Source organism: Echeneis naucrates, chromosome 6, assembly GCF_900963305.1.
Source record: "Echeneis naucrates chromosome 6, fEcheNa1.1, whole genome shotgun sequence".
NCBI lineage: Eukaryota > Metazoa > Chordata > Actinopteri > Carangiformes > Echeneidae > Echeneis > Echeneis naucrates.
The window spans coordinates 23,823,427-23,843,745 of record NC_042516.1 but is presented as its reverse complement, the minus strand read 5'-3'; the positions used below and the strand labels follow the sequence as shown (position 1 = coordinate 23,843,745).

Genomic DNA, 20,319 nt, shown 5'->3' with positions numbered 1-20,319 from the left:
AACACAACTTGGCTCGGCCTTCTGCTCAGCCTGGAGGTCATTCAGGTTTGAGGACTGAAAATCAGAACAGAACTTTCACGGTGAGAAAGAGAAACAACACGTGCAGAATTAAAACCACCGATTCTCAAAATGCGTTTGAGTCAAAACAGGCGACGCTGAAGGAGCTGAGGTCTGTTGGGGGAGTACGGGAGTGACAGGCAGATGAAGGGACTGGATTGAATATAAAAAGGGTGGTGTGGGTGGGGGGGGGGTGGCTTTGCCAGTCCTGGTGTTTTAGCTGCAGTCTCCCCGGCAACAGGGCTGTTGTTGGTTGTCGGAGGAGCAGCAGCTCTGCCATCGAGCGCCGTGGATGCAAATGTGAAGCGAAGGACCGAGTCTCTCACTGCAAAGCTGCCAGGCGCAAGAGAGACATTGGGGGAGGGGGGGGCGGCGGTGAGAGGGGGAGGTGGGGGGTGATGGTGATGAAGACGATGGTGAGGAGGGAAAGCGGAGGAGCCAGCGAGCAGAAATGTGAAAAAGAAGCAGCGAGAGGGTGATGTCATTGGTTCTCTGCATCCAGCTGAAAGTAGGGCAGTCTGAATGGGGGGGGGGGGGGGGTTGACCTACATACAGCTGTGCGACCTGAGGGGTGTGTGCCTGTTTGTGTGCAGTGGTCGGTACGACATCAGAGAGACAACACAACCGCATCAAGTGGCCACCTCATTTAAAAAAAAAAAAGAGGGAGAACTTATGGAGAGACTGCTGCAGCAGAAAAGGAAAGAGAAAGTGAAAGCGAGAGTAAAAGCTCAGCATGACATTCAATGGAGTGTGTGTGTGTGTGTGTGTGTGTGTGTGTGTCTGTGTGTGCGCACTGCTGACAAGCCTCATGAATACATGAGACTCCCACACTCCCCCATCTGCTGTCGGTAATTGCAGTTGCAGTGTTTCTCTGCCGCAGTCAAGATTAGACCGAACATCCTGGTCCAAGATGGAGGAGGAGGGAGGGAGGAGGGAGGGAGGAAGGAAAGGAAGGAAGGAGGGAGGAGATGGATGCATCCTTGTTACGAGATGTTTCAGAATCTGCACCGCGGCCGGCGTCGCCTCCAGCTCAGAACTGATGCACCGTTTGTTGGTTTATGAAAAGACGCCACATAGACCAGGCTGCTGAACTTTGACCTGATCGACGCAGACCAATCAGCCGATCAATCATCAAGCTTCAATCACGCAGCAAAGACAAAAGCAATTTAGACTGTAAAATAAAAAAATGGATAGAATAAAAATCTTTGGAGGTAAAATAAATCAGAAGGAAGAGATCAGACTAAATGTTGACAGGAAGCCAATCGCACCATCTTCACTTGGAGATGTGGCGGGAGGCTGAGGCGGAGAAACGCAGCGTCTTAAACGAACAGCGCAGTGGTTCACCGCCGTTTCCTGTATGAGAGGGAAGATTTGGAAAAGAGAGGCGAGACAAATCTGACACTCCTGTCAACGTTGTCTTCTCGTTCAATCCTCCAGAGAAACATCTCGTCTCTTTGAGGAGACGGAGTTCAAAGAGCCAAGTCGACGTCGGTCAGAAGGGAACTCCCAAAGTCCCGAGGATGAAAAGAAAGCGTGTGTTTCTGTCTGCGTCGGTTTCAAAGTTTTCAGCAGGACATCTGAGAGACAGGAAGTTGTTGCTCAGTCGTATCTGAGAATCTGGCTGATCTCCGGCCTCCGCTCAGCGGTTAGGTAGCAGGCTAAATGCTAACTGATGGATGAAGGTCAGCGAGTCCAATAAAACTACGAAACGACACGTGACCCTGAACTGACACACAGTTTGAAACTGCAGATTGGACGCTTTGAGACGACAACAACAACTGACTGGTTTTCATCATCACAGAAACTCTCTTCTTCACTTTCACCCTGAATTAGCTTAAAATAAAACATCCGTTAGCGAGTCTGACTTTGGTAAAAACCCAGGTAACTGAAACATTGTGTTGTTTGTTGCATCACAGATTAAATGTTTGTGTGTCTGTATTTTGTTCTGTTTGTCGGTGGACAAACAGAAGACGTAGATCTGCTGTCAAACTAATGCTGCTGTCTTGCCCCCCCCCCCCCCCCCATTGTCCTCTTCCTCTTCTCTCTTCTTCAACAATCTAACTTTTCTCCTGAATTCGTCTCTGCTCTTCTTTCTCCTTCTGATTCCTGATTCCTCACTGCGCCATGTTCACCCCCCCTCCTCCCCCGATGCCCAGCAGTAAGTACCGGCCTTCATCGGAGCAGCACAATGATAATTTCTCGCTGTCCACCATCGCTGAGGGCTCCCACCCAAATGTAAGGAAACTGTGCGACACCCCTCCTAACGTCCCTCATGCCCGTGCATTGGCTTACTATGATAACATTATCTGTCAGGTAACGTGGTTCTCGCCTCTCTCTCACCCCTTTTTCTGCACCCCCCCCCCCGACTCCCCCCTCTAACGCATGGGCATGAGTCTGTCCGATACTCCGAGGTGAGGGGGCGGTGGGAGTTTTCTCCGACGTCTGACTGGGTTCGTTTCAGCAACTTAAAAAGCTTAGAACCTCCGTTCACATTTAAAGATTCACGGCTCCATTAATCAGAAGGACGGGATGAAAAAATCCCTTTTTCTGACCGTAACAATGACCGATAACACGAAGAACAGCAGAAAGGTTCGATTCATGAATGCAAAAACACAAAAAACCTCTTTGTGTAACTGCACACACAACACAGGAGATGAGTGTGTTTAAAGAAATGTTTTAATGACGCCGACAGGAAGTCAGATTGTCGGAGCCTGTTGCCATGGCAACGCGGCGGTCGTGGAGGCTCGCAGTTCATTGATTTCGCCCCCCGGTTTATTGCTTATTGATTCTGTTATGATGGTGCACACAGACACACGAGGACACGACAGGAAGATTCTGTCCAATCTGGTAGCGAACCCGACCCCTCTGAGAGAAAACTCCCATGGTGCTTTGCTGCCCCCCCACCCCGTCTCCTTCCACCTGGCTCTCTCTCTGACCACCTCGTGCGTCGGCGTGTCACGGCATGTGTGCTTTTTCGGTGACACGCCGTCGCAGCTCTGCTTTGCTGTTTCTTCACAGGTCTGTAGTTTTAACCCAAAACTGTTTTCCGCTTTACTTGTTTATCCTGAAAATGGGTTGGGGGTGTGTTTGGATCGATCGATCGATCGATCTGCTGCCAGGTAAGCTAAAGAGAAAACGGGAGATCTGTGTGAAATGGTCGGGGCCCGTCAGGATAAACATCTGAGATGCAACGCCTCCAACATGGCGGCGCACTAACTGAAGCATGGTGGGTAGCTTAGAAGCAGCATGGGTAGCTGTAGTGTGCTTCAACTGAGGTGTGTTGTGTTCACGATGTGGTACCACCTTCTAACAACTCCATCCGTAGCTCTGCTCGTTTCCAAACGACAGTTTCTTCCTCCATAGCCGGCTTTAGAGGAAAATCCTCATCTGCCATCTGCACCACAAAACAAATCCCATTTTCACTCCTCTGACATACAAGAAGTCACAAAACAGTAAAACAAAACATACATCATCACCTCCTAACATCTATAAATGTCGAACTCCCACAAACCATGACCCCTAAAATCCTGCTCATCGCCCGGATTGAATAGTGTTTCTAAATATTTCAGCTGCCTTTATTGTTTCCATCATACATGTACTTTATTATGGAGATTGGTAATGCAATCTGGAAATGTTAAAGGAAAGGCAGAGAAGAAGAAAAGTGGTTGGTAAATGTTTGTTTCCTGAAACAGGGTTGGCTTGTGTGTTCGCAGACTATATATAACTTTATTTAGTACACTTTAATACGTTCAATAAGGTCTTTGGATTTCATAAAATAGATTTTATTTATTAAACTTTATTTATTCCCATTTGAACTGAGACCTGCATGAAGATAATAAAACAACTATTTACAATCAAACAGATAAAAGTGTACCAAAAAAATGATGCCAGGAAACTTTAAAACATAAAATATAAAGATGATGAAACGCAAGCGTTGGAATCTGTATTGGAAAGGTTTAAAATGAGAAAACTGGAATGCTCTGTGCGTTAAATCCAGGCCAGATTCAGTGTTGGAGGAAGTGAGGACTTTTCCTCCAGCTGGGATTTTTCTCTGCCTTCCTCTTCGTCCCTTCAGACGGAAACAAGCAGGACGGAAATATTTCCAACTACTATTCAACCCAGGCTGTTTTTTTTCTAACACCTTTTCCAACCACGACTCGGGGCCCTCCCCTCCAGAGCCCAAACCCTCCGTTCAGGAACCAAACCAATCACCTTCCAGACTAACAGCCCAGCGTCACCACAAATATCCAGCTCTGTTTCTGCTGCGGCCGCAGAATCGGAGCGCCAGCCGGGACTATCGGATCGGATACTATCTCTTCTTCCTCCCTCCATCTTTCCTGACACCTGATCTGTCTGTACCATCTCTTCTTCTCTCTGTCCGCTCCGATCGATCTCCCTTCCTGTTCTGTCTTCTCCGTCTCGATCTTGTCTTTTCTCTGAGGATGGCCTTGAGTGCTTTTTGAGGAGTATAACCCTTTGCCCCATCCCCCTCCCCTCAGAAAACCATGAGCAGATACACCTGGGAGTGTAAGACCAAAGAGGAGTCCGACTGCGAGGTAAGCCCAAAACACCCCCTGTGCCCCAAATGTCAGATTAGCCCCCGCCCCACCTCTCTCTCATTGTTACTGTGGCCCTGTCAGTCACCCCCCCTTCCCACCTAAGGCTTCAGTGGACTGATCCAAATCGTACCCCCCCGCCTCCCCATCTGGAGACAAACATCCTAAAGTGGAACACGGCGTGGAACTCGTATTAACTCACCTTCACTGAAAACACACTGACATTTTATCAGAGCACAAAAAGAACGACAAATATCAGAACCAGCCTTGGTGTGATTTTTAGTTTCATCCAGTTTTCATTCCTCACTCAAAATATTCCCGATTATAAAGCATGACCATAATAAAAGTTCACACAACATAAAACAGGCGCCACAAATATAAAGGAGGATGAATTTAATCAACAAATTAATTTTATACCTGTGAGCTGCAGGAGTGGAGGGACAGAATGACTATCGGGGATTAAACCTTCTTTTAGAACGAGCCGGGCAGCTGATCGGTCTCCTGTTTGTCGTGTCGCGGCCTGCAGAGTTAAAGTCCTGAAAAGTGTGTGAATTCGCCCTTTAAAGCTTCAGAGCCCGGAGCGAAGAACCCAAAATCCAATCACACACAGACACGGAAACTTCTCTGGTCCTTCTGCAGAAATGCTCCGACATGGTGAGGTCACCTTGTCACACCAAGCAGCAGTGACAACGCACAAAAACACACACGCAAGCACAGACTGAAGAATAAGCTCTTCAACTAACATTGAATTTACAGAGAAATTGAACCACACACGCACACAGACACTCAAGATACAACCAAAACGGACACACACACATGCGTTTTGTGTTTCATTCAAAAAATAATCAGGTGAAAAAGAAAACAGCGTCTGTAGATTACTGCAGGATAAAAAAAAAAGATATGCAGCATCTTCTTGCTCCTGTGCATCGCACAAACACACACACAGAACACAAACATAAATAACACCAATGTTCAACCTGTAGTTTATGCACTGCAATATCATTTCTATGAACTGTGAACCTCAGATTTAGGACCACATTTCCCATCAACCCCCTCTGGAGGGAAGCTGCTCGTGCTAACGCTTCTCACAGAAGTGAAGAGATCAACACAATGACGTCCTTAGAGTCAAAAATGTTTCATTCTGACAAAGAGAAAAGAAAAACAACACAATAATGTAAAAGTGATGATGACAATAAAACGGAGGATTAATCAGCGACATCACGGTCCACGTCCATCATCCTCATCATCACCGTCGTCATCATCATCAGAACCCTGTTTATCTCTGTTCCCCCAAAACAACAACCCCTCTAAAGTCCCCCCCCCCCCCACAACCCTTCCCCATACGCAACAACATCAACAACAATCAACTCCAAAGACAAACCAAAACACAAACATTTTCCAGTTTCACGCTGACGGGAGGACAGACGGCCCGTTTCCCGTAACCATGGAAGTGACGTATCCACACGTCCTGCCCGAAGTTACTATCTAGGCCAACGGCCAGCCGGTAAATGTCTCACTGCTCACCAACACAAACACATCAGGGTGTGTTTGTACACAACATGGGCCTCAGGGTCTGGAATCTGAAGTGTGTGTGTGTGTGTGTGTGTGTGAGGAACGTGATGTGTGGACAAAGACAGCGCTGACGGAAGACGGAAGTCGCCGTGCTATGTTAATGGGGATGAGCAAACACAACCAAAATGGAGGCTTCCATCAACCCCCGCTCCCCCCCCCCGAGCTGAATGAAGTCCACATTGAATAAACGAGTTTGTGTTGGCAGGTGTGACGGTGGTACACACAGATGGAGCGCTCATTTGTGTTCTTTTTTTGTTTCGATTTGGGACAAAAACGTTGGAGGAGATGTGACATTCTGCATGAGCGACTAATGAGCAGCTATCTTTTTTGGGGGGGGGTTGCATGTGCATGTGCTTCCTGGGTTGGCCTGAAGGTGTGTGGGGGGTTGGGGGGGGGGGAAGCATCGCTCATGCAGTTCACCTCATTGTCTCCTCAACCAAACACAACATGCCAGCCGAGCATGACTGCAGTCAAACAGTGAGCAGGATGATGCCGAGCAGACTCTAAAGGATCAATCCAGTTTTTTTAAATGTCTTTATTTGACATATTTTAGCTCTTTTGCTTCAGATCTAAAGTACTTTATGGAGATAAACCAGGAAAACGTTCATTAGTTTCTATTCATTTGTGTGCCTTTTGAAAATCTATCAGCTGCCTCTTACTGATCTTCACTGTAACGGACGATACAACATTTTTTTTTTTTTACGTTAAACAGAAATGAGCGGAAAGAAATTTGATGAAAAAAAAAAAGAAATTGTAAAGATTTGTAGTTATGGAGCTAAAAGTCTGCTGGTTTGGTTCTTTAAAGTGAAATCTTTCGCCTTGCATGTAAATGGGAGAGTTTTTCAGAGACTGAACAATTCTGCTGAATTCAAATCACTTTTTACAGACTCAGTTTGGGTTAATCTGAAACACTGGACGTTGGAAACGAAGGGAAATATCGTGGTAACGTTATGGAAATTTATGCTACAGATTCCAAATGAAACCAATTTCATGGAAAAACTAATTTTAGTCTCCTCCATCAATCCTCAGTGTTATTCTACAGATTTTAGTGCGAATGTCTTGACTATGTTATAAACTTCATATATTCAGTGGATTCAGAGGTGTGAAGATAATAACCCCCGATAGGCGACAGCATCGTATACTGTTCAATCATAAGAGTCTGGAAGTTTGATTCCCGGGCCCGGCTGAAATTAATGTTAGCAACAACACAAATTCCCACATAAAGGACACTACTTCCTGAACTGACCCTGAATTTTGGAGACGTCTTTGTCTCCGATTTCAGTGAAGATGAACTTTGTCTCTGAGGAGCTTCAGTCTTTGTGGTTTGGTCAGAATTTGGCTCCGAGGAGATAAAATCCATTTTTAAAAGTCGAAGTGACGACTGAATGATAAAGCTGACGTGTGTCGTTGTGGTTCTAACATTATTTTTTTCACCCCCCCCCCCCGGGCAGGACGATCCTAACTCCCAGAACAAGCTGGAGGACCCGGTGAAGGCCTCGCCCAAAGAGGACGACTCCCTCAACATCCACAACTCCCTGACCCCCAAACACGAGAACCACAAAGTCCTGGGCGAGGACAACTCCTCGGAGGTAAACTCACTGCAGAACAACATGATGTGAAAAACAAAAACAACACAACACTCCAGCAACCCGACAACAACACCACAAAGAAACCCACAAGGCGCGCCGGCAATGGGATCCCCCACCTCCCCGACCCCAACCAACCAATCCCCTCCCTGCTCTCCAACCAACCAACCAACCCGCTGCCGAGCGCGACCAACCGACCAACCAACCAACCAACCAACCAGCCTGTCAACATACCAGCCAACCAATCAACAGTCTGCAACCGTCTCTGACACGGCGACACTGCCACCAAGCGGCTCAGGCCGCCGCAAAAAAAGAGGAAAACAAAAAAAGAAAAAAAAAAACTTACACCACCAACCGCCGCCACTGCCCAAGCTGAGACCCCGCCCCCCGCTGCCGCCTCGAACCGCCCCGCCCCCTTCTGACATCCACTCACTCCCCCAAAACCTGCCCCCTCGTTGCTGCGTTGCTGTCACTCTCCCTTATCTCTTACCTGCACACACACACACATAGTGAACATACACACAGTGAAAAGATGAAAACACATTTATATGTAAACACACACACACACACACACCTTCCCCTGCCTGCATTGGTGTATTTTGTAAAAAGAAAGAAAATCATACAGAAGTTTAAAACGTACGTAAAACGTCATTGTACAAAAAAACAAAAAACTAAAAGAAAACAGAAAAGAAAAACGTGAATTTAAAGCTACTGAGAGGTTTTGATGTTTGTCTGACTAATCCAGTGAGTATGTATAAATATTGGGAAAAAACTGCTTGGATTGATTTAAAAAGCAGAAACACGATGTGTCTTGGTTTTCATTGATGTGATTTCTAATCCTCTGATGTACTTGTTTTTTTATGTTTTCTTTTTTTTTTGTACTTTTCTGGGACTTCGAACAGAAAAACAAACAAATAAGATTCAGACAGTTGTTGAAATAAACCTTTTTAACATGAACCTCTGTGGATCCGGTGTTTTCCTCAGCGTCACCCCCCCCCATACCCCCTGTCCCCCCACCCCTTCACCTCGAACTCTAATGCTCTGCATGGCTTTGAATGCAGCTTCATAAATCCTTGTCACACATGTGGCTCCCTGCTGACACACAAAAAAACGCACAAATGCAATCGGGCTTAGTTTTTCGCTGCGTCCTTCACCTGGATCCATTTTCCCCGGAGCTTTCAGCCGCGTCTAATGGCCTTCATCTGCAGATGGACCTGGCTCTGTTGCCATGGAGATAATTGACTCTTCTTGACTTCCCATGACGAAGGGCCCGGTTTGTGTGAGGTCAGAAAATGGCCCCGCAGTTACTGTGGCAACAGTTGGTGACATCACTGCTGATCAAACTCAGACAAAAACAAACAGACGTTAGTTTACGCTGATCTTAAAATAAATAATCTGCAGCTTCAAGAATATTTGGTAAGAAGTGATAAAAATGGGTCTAAAACTAAAATAACATTTTCAACTTCAACTTTGAAAGTCGGCGGCGGCCAAAAGTCAAAGATTTGGATGATTTTTGTGTTTCGGCCCATAAAGACGACGGTCACCACCGGAGGATTTCAGCCGTCATACATCCAGAAGGTAACCGGGCCGGACTGTACGGTGGCCTGGAAGCTGAGCATAAAGGAACACCCTTCCCCTTCCAACTGGACACACACCTGCGCATGAATACACATGAATGCCGCTTACAGAGACACACAACGACACAAAGTTTAGCTGCAAACATCCTCAGAGGGGACGACACAAACACATCGTGGAGAGCTCATATTTACATCCAGCTCACACACACACACACACACACACACACACACACTGCAGCTCCGCTCTGAGCAGCGTTTTGTTCCATTCAGGCTCAACAGGCACAAAAGATCGCACACACACACACAAACACACACACACACTTACATTCATATGCGCACAAAGCATCTGTCAGCTTCCCATGCTCACTCCCACTCTTCCTCTCTGATGCACATTTTTACCTCCACACTTGTGAAGACCCAAACTGGTATTGCATTAACTTGCAAACTTGTTAACTCCAAACCGGGGCAGTTTTTTTTTTTTTTTTTTTTTTTTTTTTTTTAAAAAGCTTTCTGGGGCAAAATCAAGTGTTGACTTGGGAGTTCACCTTCAGGTCAGTCGTGATGAGTTCAAGTGGTTCAAAACTAATTCAAACCCCAATTTTAATTTTTCAAGAGTCGTCTTTGCTCAAGTCTCAAGTCGTCGTTTAACTTTGGAGTCGAGCTAAATTAATTTATGTTACATTCCAAGTTATTTGAGACTAAAGCACAAGTCCAATCTTAAGACTTGGACACGTTCAGGTCTTTTCTTGAGTGATTCAAGTAACTGTCCAAACAGATATTTAGAGCAAAGACTGATCCCAAGATTTGGACACATTCAAGTTTTGTCTTGAGTAAATCAGGCCTTTGAGCTAAATCCAGAATTCTGAATGAATAATCGAGTCTCAGGCGAGTCTAAAGTCCTCTGACATGAGTCCAGGTCAGCTGGTCAGTCCTGTTCTGTGGAGGCGTCACAGATTAGCTCGATAGATGTTTGAAGATATTTGAGAAAAGTCTGGATTTATTCGAAGGCGAGTCAAAAATCCAAATCCAGGTCAGGTTTAAATTTACAGTTAAGTCTGCATTCCCGGTTTCCACAGCTCTAATTCTCTGAGCCCTTTTTGTGGGCCTTCATAAGGACGAAGCTCAAATGGGTTCCCACAAGGAGGGAAGTACAACACGGCACACACAGACACACACTCTCAGCCGTGTGATGAACAGGCCTGAATGGGGCTCAGATGAGGCCACACCGCCGCCGGCCCTTTGTTGGGCATCTCCTTTGGATCCTGAGAAGGCGGCGGGTTAAACAGCGGCATTGTGGGGGATCCTTCCCAGGAAGGAGGGCCGCTGACGGGTGGGGGAAGGTCTGGGTGCCCTTCTCTTTCTTTGAATAAATAAAGAGCGGGTGGGGGCGAGGGAGCGTTTCACCCCCCAACACCTCCACCCCTGAAAGGTAGAAGAAAGGACTTTTTAAAAATCCAGAGTAACAAACAGGATTTGGTGAGCTACAAAAACAGCAGCAGCGATTATCACACTTGTGGACGTCAGCACACACTCAGACACACATACGCAGCAAAGGACGGTCGCATGAAGCAAAGCCAGAAGTACCAGCCGACGTCATGGCAACAAGTGGGCATCGCATTAGAGGCGACTGAAGGAGCGTGGGGGAGGCAGTTTAATCAGTCAGCCAGGAAACACATTTTTCTCATTATTCTATAAGAAAATCACTCAAACTGAATTCTTATTTCATGATTTCTCTGTTCAACTGTGAGAAAAGGAAACTTTATTTACTAGAGCAACTAAAATAATTATAATAAATTATTCTTCATTAAATTACAATTGTATATTTTATATAATTTATTGATAATATTCATGTAATTGTGTATTCATAATTACATGTCTATTTATATAGCAGCAATAAATTAAATTTTTTTCTACATTAATAAAATACTTCAGTATGAAACGATGGTAAATAAATCACTTTGGCTCAGAACTTACAAATATTTTTTCCACTGTGATATTAGGTAATATGCAAATGTAGTTTTACACGCTGTTAGATAACGAGGTCAAAGGTCAGATAATAATTATTAAATTATTAAAAGAACAGGAATTTCAGTTTGACGGCGAGAGCGACGTCTGACGCCTCCAAGAAAACGCTTGATCTTTATTTGTCACATCAGTTAAAAGGGCAAATTAACCACCTGTGTGTGTGTGTGTGTGTGTGTGTGTGTGTGTGTGTGTGTGAGATATCCGTAGCCTGACCTTTGTAACACTCTCACTTCATGCCTCTCTGTCTCTATCACACTTTTCTGCCGCATCTTCAGACAGGGAGAGCGTCGTTGCCATGGAAACTTGTTCTGATGCCGCCGTTTTCGAAATCCAAACTCAGTGACCTCATCTGCAGTCTCACACACACACACACACACACAGAAAGAGGCGGGTGGATGGATGAGGTGGATTAAGTGACTCTTGCTGCCGTTGAGTAGATGAACTGTAGAATATCAGAGCATTAAAACGCCGCTGCAGGTCGGAGGTCACTGTCGACCCTAATCCTCGCCCACACAGCCGTCCAGCTGTCACTTTCAGTTGTCTCCTAACATCTGTGCACACAAAAAAGACACACACACCTACCACAGTATTACTCGCACTTCAGTTTCATACTTTTGCACCAGCAGACTAAAACAGTTGTGTTTCAGTCTGAGCTCGCTCAGCTTTCTCTTTCTGACCATTTGTAAAGAAGTCAAAGTATTGAAGTCTATGGGAAAATGAGTATAATGTTTCAGTCTGAAATACAACATGAAGCTCATTTTTTAGATGATGAGGGAAAATTTCAAAATGTGTCTTTATTTTTTTCTGGTCTCAAAAAAACAAGATGGCTGCTGGCAAAATGACAAACTGGAGGCTTGAAACCAGCAACTCCCAGACTGACAGGTGACATCATGGAGGGTTGACAGCTGCCCATAACGTGATGATGACGTGCCAACATTTATGTACAAATGGATTTAGATTCAAATAACAGCAAAGGACAGATTTTGTCGGAGTAAAAGCTTTCCCCTCAGGAGTTTGGTGGCGCAGCTGACGTAGAAAGCACGAGCAGTAAACCACAAAAACCTCAGATGAGTGTTTCACAGTCGCTGAGTTACTTTAAATTTGTCCTAGTTTAGCAGTCCTGTTGTCTGAGCAGCTCACAGCGGAGGAGGAAAACCTCTCCGGGGTCCAGCGGAGGGCACTCAGGCTCAAAAATACTGAAAACAGACAACATGTGAAGATTTTCTGGCTTTTTTTTCTGTCTCTGCTGTTCCAAGTCAAACCTGCTGGGACTTGGGATTCATCAGCGGCCTGTGATTGGCTGCGGTGCGGTGGAATGATGGTGTTAGGATCCTGAAGGGGCCGTCCCGATTGGCCGACGCAGGCACACACACGAGCACACACATGAATTCATGTATGGAGAGACACACATGCATGGATGAACACATAATTTACACACACACACACACAACAAATGCACATATGTACTCACTCGAAGAAAAACTGCACAGCGGCACTTAAATTATATCTACATGCACACACATGAGCGCACAGTGTGCTTTACAAAGCAGCCTGAAAAGAAGGGATTGAAACCTAAAGGAAAGAGTAGAGCAGCGTGGGGGGGTCGGGGGTCTAAATGAATCACTCTGGCACCGTCTAGTTTACTAATGAGGCTCTGAGGAATGCTGCCGATCAGAACGACCCTTTGGCTTCTTTTCTGATGGAAATCTGGCAATGCATTACCGGTTATACAGCAGATTAACCCCCCACACTTCAGTTCACTCTGACTTCTTTCTACAACCAGCAGAGTCTGAATGAAGGTTTAAAGCTTCACTGTTCAGACCCAGAGTCCAGGTCCAGGTCCAATCAGAACACATCCAGCACGTCACGTGTTCGTCGCCTTGTTGAGGTTCCTGAGCCAAAAGGCCTGAGCTTTATTTTGGTGAGACAAACTGGCAGGTCTGAATGTGATGTCACAGAGAAGCCAAACTGTCTCGTCCTCATCTGACCATCGTGTGATTATGGAGCATTTTCTGAAATGTGTCTGGACACCCGACGACAGAAGGCCGTAGTTGTGTGTTATGACGGCACAACAGGAACTCGCTCTGATGATGATTTGTTTGTGTGTTTCTTCCTGTTTCTGTTGGCTTCCTTGTCTTTGTGTTGATAACCGGTCTCTTCCTGCGTTGAAAGGTGACCATCGACTTGGAGCTCCACCTCGCCAAGAAGCCCAAGTTGAAGCCTTCCAAAAGCCCTTTAGCCCACTACGACATCTATCTCTACAGGGTGCCCAAAGCCAAACCCCGAACCCCCAACGGGCCCCGAGCTAAGACTCCTAACGGCCCCGGCAGAGCCAAGGACCGAGTCCTGCGCTGGGAGGACGACAATTACCCGCCTTCTCCCCCGTGCTCCATCTGCAGCCCCAGCAGCACCCGCTCGCTTCCCGCCTCCATGATGAACGGGCTTCAGCAGCCGGAGCTGTGGACTCTGAGCCCCCACACCCCCTGACCAACAGCCCCTGCCCCCCGATACACCTCACTGTCCCGACAACCATCTTGGAAATGGTTCTGTGAATGTACGTCTACGGTTCGTCGTTGTCAGCCGAAGCTCTAATTCAGGGAACCTCACACTCACCCAAAGTTCACCGAATGTGTCTCAGGCCGAAACAGGTCGGAGGAATCGAAAGCGTTCGTCGTGGACGTGAAACGTGACTCACAGGAGATTGATGCTTACTTCTGTTTTGTTGAGGACGACCATCAGCTTCCTCCAGCGAAAAATTCTGCCTTCCTAAACATCAGCGAATGCCATCAACGGGAAAATATAAAGAAAATAAGAAATATTAGAAAATGTGTCTGATAAAGTAAATACCAAATTAGCTGTTAAACTGAAAACTAACGGTGATTCTTCTCAGTTTAACTTCATTTGTTGTTGCTATTCTGAGCCCACATGTGAATAATAATATTTATCATCTTTTTTTTCATGGCAGCAGTAAACTTCTTTAGATTATTAACAGAATAATCCTAAAAATTACACACCTGATTCATTTGTATGGCAATTATCTAACCAATGTTGAAGGAGTTTACAGATGTTCACATAAAAACTGTAAAAAACAACAAAAAAAGTTTATTCTTTTAAAACTTCTTACATGTTGTATGTCTAGAAAATAAAGTCCCCTTTTAATGCATTTGTAACATCATTGCATCATCCTGTGTTGTGACAATAGGACTCGAACCCTGTGAACTTTTGGGTACAGCGTCCACAGAGGCCGGAGCACGCTGCTTTATTTATATATCTGTGCCAGCAGTTACACCAAAATGGGCCGGCAGTTTGCCAAATGCCGAGTCAATGAGCTCCCAATGGATTGCTCTGTTTTACTCCTGTCACGTGACACGGTGTTTGTACGGCCATCAAGCCGATGGCGTGTGACTCAGCAGCGTAAAATCATAGTGAAGTGCATGTGCGGAATATAAATGACGCGATACTTCATTGATGTATTTTTAGAGTTCAGGGGTTCTGCTCCACATTTAGCAGGTCTTTGCCCCTGACCTGATTCTTCATGGTGCTGATGGTTGTGAACATCGAAGAAAACAACGTGGAGCAAAGTATGTATCCTAACCTGGAAGATGAAAATGTCCCTGATTTATTAGCTCAGTAAATGTTTTCCTGATGAGTTTATTGTCTCACTCTCTACTTTGATGATGTCCATTATTTTAAATGATGCTCCCATTTAGAGGAAAATCTCCATGTACGGTTTCTTCTGGTCTCAATAAACCAAGATGGCTGACGGACAAACTGACGTGGCGCCACAGAGCGCTAACAGTTCACTCCCCGTTCTCCCATCACGGTTTCTTGATGATGACATGATAACATATGCAGCTTGTTCAAAAGGCCACATGTGATCAGATAAATAAATAAATAAATAAAATTTTAATAGAATTCTGAATCTAACTTTACTTTTACTGCGCTCCAGGTTAGTGGAATTTAAAGCAACTAACAGATGACTGACTCTCTAAAACAGACACAAATCCAGAAGGCTGACAGAAAAGAGTAAACGTGAGGTTTGAAAACAACTGCAGCAGAGACAGCAGAGACGGGATGTAATCAGGTTCCAAAGTGGGACCTGAGCTTCTCTGGGCCAGCTCCTTTGTCTGGGACCTTGAGGAAGAAGTGCAATATGGAGGTAATGTTCAACATGTTGGAGTAAAATGCAGATTGACTGTGTTTGGGAGCGACACACTGCCATCTGCTGATTCCAGACATGATCTGATGGTCCTGCTTTATCTCCCATTTTACTGTGTCAGTGTGAACCGTGTGTGCAAGATGGATGACGTACATGAAGCAGACTGCATTCGACCACATTAGATTCCATGCAGGGTTTGTGCATCTCAAACACACACACGGTGTCGGGAATGATCTGAGTGTTTATATGACAACAGGCATCTGCATGGCTGCGTCTGAGGCACTGGCCTTGGCCCAAGATGTGTCTGATTCCACTGCAGACAGAGCCAAATATTCTGCCTCATACGCTCGATGAATAAAAACAAAACATATGTTTAATTTGCAGCTTTACCTGATTATGAACATTTGTTCACTGGAACAGAAAATCAGGAACCAAAACTCTGCTTTGAGTTTAATCACTATTTCCTGTAAGTTTGTTCTTTTTTGCTTAATTTAACAACTAATATTGATGGTTAACAACCGTCTGGAAAATATTCCTTTATTCAGTTTAAAAAATTTGGACTATGAGCACATCTAGACTGAAGAAAGCAGAGTGTAATATAGATTTTTATCTTAGTTTGAAGCAGGTAAAAGAAATTGTGGTGCAGAAACATCCTGCATTTAAAATTTTGATCTGCAGATGCTCCTGTGCTAACAATAGACAGATAGATTCAAAGATGAGATTTTCCGCTTTGTTACGTCACCATATTAGATAATTTATCAAGACCTTTGACAGGAAAGGAACATGAACTGGCTGAGACATGACTCGTTACATGAAACGATGAAAATAAAAATGGAAAAATGTGGGTGATTATAAAAAATAAATGATAATATCCATTTCAATGGATCAACCACCAGAAGACTTTATTCAACATTGTTAGTGCTGTTAAACGTTAACCCCCCCATAAAAACCCCTCCACTATTCATATGTTTTTATTTTACATTTGACACAAATTAAATGTTAATTAATTATAATTAATTGAACTATTTGAATGGAAACTGCCGCTGTGCCGCAGCCTCACCTGCAGGAGGCGCTGCTGGGAACTCAACGAGGGCGGAAACGACGAAGAAGAAATCAAAGATCGTCTATGGAGACGCGACTGCACTCGTTGCCATGGAGACGGTTAAATCACTGATCTCTTTTTTGTTGGTTGCTTTAAAAAAAAAAACTGTTATTTTGTCCTGAAATATAATATAAAAATTCACACAAATTCTTCTGGAGCGTCACCAACCGGAAACAACGCTAACGGCTAACGGAGCTAGCTGCAGCTGCTCTGTAACCGGAAGCAGGAAGTAAGCGCAGAGTGAGTGTTCTTCTTCGCTTTTCCCTCTTCGTTTGTAGCATGTTCCCTGGCGTTAGCTCAGCAGCTAACTGATGTAAAAGCTGCCGAATCAGCGATTAAAGTGGGATTTTATGTTTCTGTTACACATGTTTATTTACAATCCAAAAACTTTCACTAACAACAACAACAACAACAAAAGCTTGCTGCCCGTGAGGTCTAAAGCAGGCTAGCGTGTGTTAGCTAGGTTAGCTATGTATACTGAGCTGAACAGCATCCTAAGCTCCACTCCGGACAGTTTCACTCAGGTAATAATATCATTTTAATAAAAGTCACCAAATCCTGCTGTGGGCTCCATGCTAACATAATATGTGCTGCTTCCTGTTGTGTGTGCTAACGCGGGTTAGCAGCCTCTTTTTCTGATCACGCCTGTAATGTTTGGATCCACAGGGGGAATTCATCCTGGTGTCAGACAGACAGAGTGATGCCTCATTCCTCATCCACCACTTTCTGTCTTTTTACCTGCGAGGTGAGCATCACCTGTGTCACCTGTCAGTGTCGTCACCACAGGAGGAACACGTCACTGACCGGTGTGTTTTCTTTATTTAGCCCGATGCAGAGTGTGTTTCCTGGGCCTGGTTCAGTCCTTCAGTCACTACAATGCAGTGAGCCAGAGACTGGTGAGTCTTCACTGGACCCAGAGTTGTTTCAATAATCCGTCTACCTTCACAATTACTTCATATTTTCTCCCCCAGTACTACCAGGGTTTCTCATCTTAAGGTTATATTGTCACTGCAGTTCTGTGGGATGTTCCTAATTCTGCAGACAAAAAGAAATATTGTTTTGAATCACTTCAATTGTTTGCACCACATTCAGTCAAATAATATCTTTATTTTCGCTTATCAACCATTGAATGGTGGCAGAAACTACTTTTCATATACTTTTCATTTGAGGGAATTTGTGTGTGTGTGTTGTGTGTTCCTAGGGTGTAAGTCTCGCACAAGCGAAGGAGAAAGGTCAGCTGATATTCCTGGAAGGACTGACAGAGTCATTGTCATTTCTGATTCCTCAAGAAACCAGCACAGAAAGTCAAGCCATGGACTTCCTCAGGTACAAAAAAGATCACTTTTCTTTGTTATGATACAGTGCGGTTTCAATGATCTTTACATTGTCACATTTAGTTAGTTAAAACATAAAAACAGTTTATTCTAAAAAATAGCAAATAACATAAAAACTGACTCAATAGAGAGTACTATAAAGAAAGATAAAAGCAATAATCAAATTAATCCAAACTCAGAGGCATCAACAAATCAGTCAACCGTCTGACAGCTTGTTACCAGTTTCTCATTATCTCCATCTCCCACATTTCTCTGTCTCCAGGGATCCGACAGTCAGCCTTCGACATTTGTACGAGTTCATTCGGACAAGCGTGAGCAGCTCTGGTGGTGGTGGAGAGGGAGGGGCGGAGGAATGGGGACCCCCGGTGCTGATGGTGGATGACCTCAGTGTGCTGCTGAGCCTGGGGGTGAGCACTGGGGCAGTGCTTGACTTCAGCCACTACTGCCACGCGACAGTCTGCTCCCAGTTACAGGTTTGTGTATTTGTTATCAGCTGCTGGGTTTAAACCATGCAAAGTTGGAATGGCTTAGCGCACTAACACATTGTTTATTGTTGAACCATTGACAGAGTTTAACAAAAAAAAGTGTGTCCCTTTGACTTTGGCTGCAGGGTAACATGGTGATGCTGGTTCGCTGCAGTGAGGAAGAAGAGGTGGATGATGGAGATGATGAAGGCTCAGAGCGGCTCCTGAGAGGCCTGACCCATCGGTGTAGTCTCACTCTTCATGTTCAGGGTCTCCCAACTGGCTACTGCAGGGACATACACGGACAGGTGTGTGTGTGTTCCTATAGTGTTATAGTGTGCAACAGTATATAAATATTGTAGAATGAGACTGAGACTGACTGGAAAGTATTTTTTCAGTTAATGTTTTAGTCTATCTAGTGTATTATCTATATTTCACCTGTATTTGATTTATGTTTCAAATTCACAAGTCTGGAACTAAAACCATTTCAGTTTAAAGTTTTGCAGCACTTTTTCAAATAGGGTGATTATTTCTCAAATCCATAATATGTTTTTTATTTTTTGAACCAAGTTTAGCTCACATTTCAAACTGAATCTGTTTACTATAGAAGAAGATGAAAAGAAGACTGAAAAGTAACATTTGAAAAGCTGGAAATGATTCGCTTTTGAGAGTTTTGCTGTACCCTACGACAGATTTGGTGGGGGGGCAGTTCCTTTAATAAAATCAACACACACGGCACAGGGTATAAAAATTGCTACATGTACATAACACAATGAAATTCTATTGTAAATTCCTCTGTTTTCAGGTGGAGGTGTGTTGGAGGAGGAGACAAGGTGATGCGCAGAACACACAGAGAAAACTCTTCCAGTACAAGGTCAACGATAAAGGAGCTTCCTTCTTTGCTCGAGGGACATCCAGCGCTGTTCTCTAGCTACTACCTTACTGTACTTTTGGACAAAAGACTGTCATGTTTTGATGCCACCAGACCAAACAAATATTTGCTGGTGAGCTGCCCAAGCAGTTGGTGAGGCAGACAAATTTACATGCCTGTAGCCAAGCTTCAGGTTTGGTGTCGGTGTCAGTGACTCCGGCTGGTCTCCAGGCTGTGTGGAGGGCGAAGTGATGCCCTCAGCTGAGAGCTGGTCATTCAAATAAAAGAAGTGGATGAATCAGTATTTGTGTGATGACATTTTGATACTCTGCTGTAATATTACAGAGAATTTAGTAATTTATCCCAATCTGATTACAGATTGTAATGCAGCACTATTCCCAAAAACCGATTTTAGGATAACACAGTAATATTTACTGTTTCTGTCCATCTGCACTGATTCATTCGCTAATTGTATGTAAACACAACATATGTTGTTCATAAGTTGAAGAGATAAAACAGGTCTTTATTATCATTGTACAGACACCAGAGCCACAACTGAAGATGCATTATGAAACACGTCACAAAAGACACAAGACAATTATTGCACATGACCAGAGGGTCACCGGTTCACATCTCAGCGACAACGAAATCTGGAATGTGGACTGGTGGATGGATCCACCTCCAGGTACACCTTCGCTCTGGAACCTCTCCACGTTTGCTTAATATGGGTCCCCTGTGTGTGTTTAGGGGCCTGTATATATATAAATGTGTATGTCAGAGTGTAATTAATTCTGTTGTGTGTACATTGACAGTAAAAGATTCCTCTGAGGTGAATGAGAGGTTATCACAGAGCTGGGTGACTCCTCCTAACAGTCCAGGGAAATGAGCAGTTTTATTCTGTTTGTTCTGATTAAAATCCATAAACTTACACGTTAATAACATAATGGAGGCCGTCCAAGTGTCTCCTGGTCACGTCAACGGAAGCCACTCACCTGTAGCCACGCGTGAGCCCACGC

At 44.6% G+C, this 20,319-nt stretch overlaps 2 protein-coding genes across 4 annotated transcripts in view; both read left to right on the top strand.

The window, feature by feature from the left end:
• cspg5a (chondroitin sulfate proteoglycan 5a) overlaps positions 1-8,708 on the top strand; it is a 28,812-nt gene extending 20,104 nt beyond the window's left edge. The window contains exons 4-6 of one of the 3 annotated variants that reach the window (XM_029504793.1): positions 2,214-2,370; positions 4,557-4,613; positions 7,637-8,708. In XM_029504793.1, coding sequence (XP_029360653.1) covers positions 2,214-2,370; positions 4,557-4,613; positions 7,637-7,804 — 382 coding nt within the window. In that variant the 3' untranslated portion in view covers positions 7,805-8,708. The remainder of the gene's footprint in view (positions 1-2,213; positions 2,371-4,556; positions 4,614-7,636) is intronic. The other 2 variants (XM_029504795.1, XM_029504794.1) reach the window with 2 other exon arrangements.
• Positions 8,709-16,896: 8,188 nt separating this feature from the next.
• elp6 (elongator acetyltransferase complex subunit 6) lies at positions 16,897-20,075 on the top strand. The gene is made up of 7 exons (XM_029504991.1): positions 16,897-17,158; positions 17,301-17,379; positions 17,460-17,530; positions 17,836-17,960; positions 18,231-18,441; positions 18,579-18,740; positions 19,238-20,075. The coding sequence occupies exons 1-7, from the start codon at positions 17,105-17,107 to the stop codon at positions 19,361-19,363; spliced, it is 828 nt and encodes a 275-aa protein (XP_029360851.1). The 5' UTR covers positions 16,897-17,104; the 3' UTR covers positions 19,364-20,075.
• The last annotated feature ends 244 nt before the right edge of the window (positions 20,076-20,319 follow it).